We start from the raw sequence: 6608 nt of genomic DNA, 5'->3' as shown, positions 1-6608 counted from the left end.
AGGGACAGGACACAGGGAATGAGCTCAAACTGAAAAAGGACCGGCTTAAACGAGACAATGGGAAGAAATTCCCAATTTTCTGTGCAGTGGCACAGGTCCTCCTAGAGAAGCTGTCCAAGGCCAGGCTGGATGGGGCTTGGAGGAGCCTGGGATAGTGGGAGGTGTCCCTGCCCACAGCAGCGGTGGCACTGGATGGGATTTAAGGTCCCTTTTGAGGTCCCTCCCTGCCAAGCTGGTTTATGCTGCCCTGTGGCACGAGAGCTTGTCCAACACTGTTTTTTGCTTGCTCTGTGTGCTCCAAGGTCAGGCAGCGCCAGGTTATCCTGCAGACCAAGGAACCACTTCCCCTCATCCTTTTTACCTCACACCGAGGCAATTCCTCCTTCCCTCGTGCCAAAGCCAGCGTTTCCACCGAAATCCAGTTTCTGTTGAACAAAAGGTCTGAAAGACTAAAGGATCAGTCTGCAAGCCACCGACATCTGCTGCCACGGACTAAAAGCACATTTCCAATGCGCTGAGGAAATGATCTGGGAATGTGTATTTGGGAAAGAAGATTTAGCAGAGTGGATAAGCTCAGCCCATTCCCAGATTTCTGTGGAGATCCGTTAAGTGTTTCTTTTCACCAAGGAGAACAACCTTTCATAGATCCCGAGGAAATGGCGAGACCTCAAATCACTTGGAAATTTCAAAATATTTGTTCCTCCAATGACTGTTATGTAAACCCAGAGTCCTGCTGAGGAATCATTCCCCTATGTAGGTCAGGAAAAGGAAAAGCAACTTTGTGTCCGAGCCTTGCAGGGGACAAAAGCGGATTCTGAAAGTGTATTTTTAATTTTCCTGCCCTTTTCCTTCAAGCAGCACCACGGATTTTTCCAGATGTAGAGAAGACAGCTTTTGCAGATATGTACAAAAGTTTATTTTACAAACAGCAACTACTTTGGAATAGCAAAATTGCAAAAACATTGAGCAGCGTTAGAAAACCAGCTCAGGGGGACATTTTCTATCTGAAGCACAATTTAACAGACTTCACTAAGTAAAAATACCCCCACCCTTCCCTCAACCCCTCCCCAACCGTTCTCCACCTGATGGAACTTCTTTATAAATCTTTGACTAAAGATATGAAAGGCTTTAGTGACAGTGCAGTCATTTTCGATAACTCCAGTTAATTGCTTGACCGTATTTCCATTACCTTAAAACATCAAATCAGATCTGAAATAGGATAAAAATCGGATGCTGAGGCAGTATTTTCACTAACAGGTATTGAAGAGTAATGGTTACATTTGTGTATTTTGTAACATCATGAACCCCCTAGGTTCTATTTCTTAGGAAGAGGAAAAAAAAAACAAGTTACGGTTGTACTGAAAATGATGAAACGACAACAAACATCACTGAAATATTAGCTCAGGAATCTGAGATGGCTGCTGCTATTAGAAACACATCTGTAAATGTATCCTGACGTGGATATTAAATGTATTTCACGCTAAAAAGCATAAGAGGTTTACCAAAGGGTGGAAAGGCTGCGGGCACACACTTTGTCACTAAACTCTATAGTGTAGGAAAGGGGTAAGAGCAGAGTTTTGGGTACTTCTAGAAGAGTGAAAAACCTCCACGGCCAATTCAGCTTCAGGAACGTGCTGTGGGTGGACAGAAATGGAGGGAATCATCACCATCTCCCTTTGAAGTTGCTTTTAATGTTTTGTAAGTGTACCAAAAATTCATTGAGTTTGGGGGAGCTTAATTCAAGCAAAGGGGGAAGGAACTGATGCCTCAGCGAGAAATTACCTCTTTTTAATTTTCAAAGCTACTGGGTCCTGATGAGATTAAGAAAAATCATTTTCAATACTTGAAAATGAGCAAATGAAAGCATCTCCAGATATTACAGAAAGTCAGTAATGGAAACTGTTATGGTACAACAGTGCTCATTAGCTCTAATCAAACCACATTCGTTTTGTCACTACAGACCCCAATTTTCAGGTTACATTATGCCATTAAAAAATCTGATTCTCAATACACAGCTTTCTAACCCCCCTTCAAAACTTTACAGATTATTTTAAATCAACTCAATCAGAATATTGAAAGAATTACTCAATGGTCTTCAGCCTGAATCTATTTATTTTTTTTTGCAAACCATTTACCTATAACCTAGGAGTAATTTTTGGTACTAAACTTTACTTTGAAACTATTGTCCATGCTTTTTATGAGGCACCCCAGTATTTCTGCAGTCCTGCTTTAACAAGATACAGTTCAATACCTGCAGTAGCAGTATCTGATATTCCCTATGGTGAACGGGATCCAGAGCTTTTATAAAGGAGGTTTTATAAAGGAGCCTTAATGGCTGGTTTTCTCAAAAAATTATCATCATGTCAGTGTTTTGAACGAGTGTTTTGGACAAGCTCATGATACACTCATGGTTTGCAACATTCAAAACGTGTTGAAGGATGCCAAGTGCTGTAATAGGAACTGAAATCAAAGTCGGGAAGTGTTTAGAAACACTTTTTTAGTTTCTGAAGGACACTGCTGTTTATCACAAAGCTCCTCTTTCAAACATAAGAAGTTTAGACAAGTTGAACATTAAGCTCCAAACTCATTCATCACCCTTTTGCTCACTGCTTGTCAGTTTGACAATTCCCACTGTGCATCATCTCACCTTTTCCAGCAGAATTCCGGAACATCACAGTTCAGGAGGGATTAAGACAGAGTGGCAGGCTTTGTTTTCCTCACCTATATCCTGTATAGAATGCAATAATCAACAATCAAGACAGCATGGAAACAGCTTCCAGCAATAAAAAAAAAAAAGCGTTTTCATCAACTAGAAATGGCAGCCTTTTTAAGAAATTCACTTCACAGTTTAATAGTTGCTAGCACATCTTTCCTAAGGTGTTTATAAACAAACTTGAAGACAGTCCTGACTGCTGCACCCAAAAAAATGGCAGCAGCAATTCACCTAAGTGTCATTCATGGCTTGGAAAAGCTGATTCAAGGAAACCAAACTGAGTTGTTTTTTTTTAAATTATTATTTTGTAAAAGTTGCATTTGACATAAAAAAAAAAATAAAAAATAACATCAGCTGTCGAGCTCAGTCCTTCTTTCTGTAAGCAGAGTTGAGTTCACTCTTAAACGGGAAAGTTTCAGCTAATTCAGCAAACAACCTTCACTTGTGACACTGCCGGAACAGTGTTTTTTTGTTTTTGTTTTACTGTAACACTGAAAAAATTCTGGAATACAGTTTCCATCCTCAAAGGAACGTTCTCAGCTGTATCTGCTGCTCTCACTGGGGCTCCTGTTGTTGGAGTAGCTGCGATCGCTGTCGCTGTCGGAGCCGTAGGACCTGTAAGGAGAAAAAAAAAGATTTAAATGCTCCAAAAGGTGCAGTTAGAGCTTCAAATTTAAAATTGCATCACGTCAAGACATTGTCTCAGATAAGAAAACACACTGGTCTTTTACAGGATTGTATTTCTTGTAAGGGAAGGATGCATTAAAGGACACTCAAAATGGAAAAAATCTTTCACTTCATATGATTAAAACTCTGTGTAACTCAAACTGTTTGTAACTTCTTGCTTTCTCTGTTACAGCTAAAAAACATCCAAAATTAACGTTTTTATATAAAAGCTAATTGAGCTGAGTGAGAAGTGTATTCTAACAAGTGGAATTTTACACTGCAAGCATTTCTCAACTAGGATAACTTCACAAATCCTCGATTTATAACTTTTATTTTCTTGTTTGAAGGAAGGTCTTAAAAATTAGGCCCCATAACCACAACAGAGGTGTGTTTGTGTCCCTGCAGTGTGGAAATTGTATTTAAAATGTTTTGGCTCCTCCAGACAAATTCCAAGCTCAGCACCTGGCCAAATGTCAACACAGAGCCCAGATGGTTTCAGACAAGCCACAGGACACGTTCAAATTACACAGAACAAGCTTTCAGAGATTTTCCAGCCTCCTGCCTGTAAGGGAAGCTTTCTAAGTGAAAGGTGAGCATTTCCTAATCCCACATTACTTCTCTGAAGCTCATCAACAAAATAAAGCAATGGTTTTTAAGTTTATTTCCACATCTTTCATTAAGTCTCACTAATTTTCCCTCCAACACAAGATGAAAAGTTATCCTGTGCGAATGGGTGAGAGAAAAGTCCATTAACAGATGGTATAAAGCTGTGAGAAAATTCATATGAGGATGAAAATGTACAGTAGTCTTAGAAACCTGATTTATGACTAATAGGGGGCATATTAAAAGCTATAAAACAGATCATCAGTGATATTAAATGTATCTACAACTCTCCATCCATATCTCTGATCTCTGTGAAATGCGCTCACTTACATTTACATAAATGCCCTGGACTCAGGAGAACAAAAATCTATTCTAAACTCATCAGATTTGCAGGTAAAAATATTCTTTCAAAATACATTCCATGTAGTTTAAAAATTAAATCTGGATTGCAGCAAAACTTTTAATTTCCTTTCCAGATTGTTTTAAACCCACTTCTGCAGTGAAACCAAAAAGAATTTTTGCTATCCAGTGGAATTCTCTGCATACCAGGCAGCTTTTAATCCACTACAGAGCACTTGACTTAAATCTTGTGAGCTATGTGGGTTTTAAGAAACACTTGATTATTATTAAAAAACCCCAAATCACAGAATCATTAAGACTGGCAAACGCATTTGGGATCACCAAGCCCAACGGTCAAACCCAGCCCCAGTGTCTTCACCATTAAACCACGTGCTCAATGCCATTTCCACGAGTTTTTAACACTTCCAGGGATGAAGACTTCATCATCTCCCTGGGAAACTGTGCTAATTTTGGATGCATGGATAGAATGAACTGGAAATCAACCTCCTCTTATCCTGGCTGCTTCCCCATCCTCACGTTTGCGATGTCAGAACTTTCAACATCCTCGCTCACACGCGCGCTCTGATTTCAGTCAGAATTTGGTTTGAATGATTACTTTTGCCGAGTGTATTTCTTCTTCTCACAGGGAAAAAGCAGCACTCTGGCTTTGTTAAACATCCTCTGTTTGTGTTCAGCATATCCTTGTGCACCAAAGCAGGCTGAGACCCACCTGGATCTCCGGTCATAACTCCGAGATCTCCGGTAGCTGTCGCTCCTCTTGCTCCTGCTCCGACTCCTGCTGTAGTAACTGTCGTAGGTGTAGGACCTGCTTTAGATGGGGGGGAAAGGAATTGTGAATTCACAATTTCTGGTCTAAAACACTGTTTGAATTGCTGGTTTAAAGGATATTTATATAGAGACAGGAGGGGCTGTATAGGAATTACTTTCAAGGATGTGGCAAACAATTCTACATTTTACAAAGGTTTCAACGCAACAAATATCTTCAAAATAGCAGTAAAAATCTCAAATTCTATTAGGGAGGACATACTAAGCAATTATAAAGTTTTGTGCTTTCTCTTTTTTTTTTTTTCCCTAGTAAAATTCTTGTTTGCTGATACTTCTGAAAGCAAGCAAAGCAAATCCATTCATAACTCAATTTATTTAAAAAAACAAAAGAAAATGTGTTCACTACCACTTACAGCACTGCCTGCAACTGTAGTGCCAGGATGGTTTGGGTATTTTCAGCTTTTGAAAGTGTCTTGCGTTCATTTTGCTTTGATCCAAGTTGCCATCATGATATTATATTATTAGTTTTAAGTACTACAGATGCCTGGAAGTGTTCAAGGCTAGGTTAGATGGAGCCTGGAGCACCCAGGGTTAATGGGAGGTGTCCCTACCCATCATCTTTAAAGTCCTAACTCAAACCATTCTGGGATTCTGTGAGATAAAAGTAATCTTTAAAGTATTTTTATAAATAAATCTGTATTTAGATATGCATTTGTGCTACAGTATGCATAATAAAATAAACAGTATGTACGATATGTAATAGGATCAGACACAATAATTATATTATAAAGTCTATTTGAAAGAAATATAAATAGAAGTACACTCATGCAAAGATGATTTGATGTGCAGCACATTTCCTGCAGGGTTTTATAAAAGGACAAACCCATACCTGGATCGACTGTGGTGACCATAGGAACTGCTCCTGGACCGGCTCCTGCTATAGCTCCGACTGACAAAAATCAAAACCACAGAGGGGTTTTTAGTCAACAGAAAGCAAAACTGCTGAGGAGAGCAGGGGGAGAGGGGGAACAAGAGGAGGAGAACATGTCTGTCTCCAGCTGGATGAACTCACCTACGGCTCTTGTAACTGTGGTAGGAGCTACTGCGACTCCTGGAGCGATCGCTGCTGTACCAGCCCCGGCTCCAGCTCCTCGAGTAGCTCCTGGACCTGCAACGCAGGACACCAAGAGAGAACAACTGAGGAGAAGAGCAGCAGAAAATGTGAGCCAGAAGAAGTTAGGAATCTTTAGCTTTCTAGCTAAAGATTTATTATATTTATTCCATACTTGCTAGATGTTATGGCCACTGAGTTAATCCAAGGGCTGGAGCCCCTCTGCTCTGGAGCCAGGCTGGGAGAGCTGGGGGCGCTCACCTGGAGAAGGGAAGGCTCCAGGCAGAGCTCAGAGCCCCTTCCAGGGCCCAAAGGGGTTCCAGGAGAGCTGGAGAAGAACTTTGGACAAGGGCCTGGAGTGACAGAACAAGGACACTTCACACTGACATG

The 6608-nt window shown here is 40.5% G+C and overlaps 1 protein-coding gene across 8 annotated transcripts in view; it reads right to left on the bottom strand.

Annotated features, from left to right (window-relative positions):
- Positions 1–992: 992 nt before the first annotated feature.
- Positions 993–6608, bottom strand: part of NKTR (natural killer cell triggering receptor) — a 36573-nt gene continuing 30957 nt past the window's right edge. For 4 of the 8 annotated variants that reach the window (XM_058419533.1, XM_040056182.2, XM_040056191.2 and 1 more), the window contains 4 exons: positions 6180–6275; positions 5997–6056; positions 5052–5150; positions 1041–3328 (listed from right to left, as the gene is read on the bottom strand). In XM_058419533.1, coding sequence (XP_058275516.1) covers positions 3250–3328; positions 5052–5150; positions 5997–6056; positions 6180–6275 — 334 coding nt within the window. In that variant the 3' untranslated portion in view covers positions 1041–3249. Of the gene's footprint in view, positions 3329–5051; positions 5151–5996; positions 6057–6179; positions 6276–6608 lie in introns of all 8 variants that reach the window. The other 4 variants (XM_040056148.2, XM_040056142.2, XM_040056159.2 and 1 more) reach the window with 3 other exon arrangements.

This window comes from Hirundo rustica, chromosome 1 (genome assembly GCF_015227805.2).
Source record: "Hirundo rustica isolate bHirRus1 chromosome 1, bHirRus1.pri.v3, whole genome shotgun sequence".
NCBI lineage: Eukaryota > Metazoa > Chordata > Aves > Passeriformes > Hirundinidae > Hirundo > Hirundo rustica.
The sequence above is the reverse complement of the archived record's forward strand: the minus strand, read 5'-3'. Positions and strand labels throughout refer to the sequence as shown.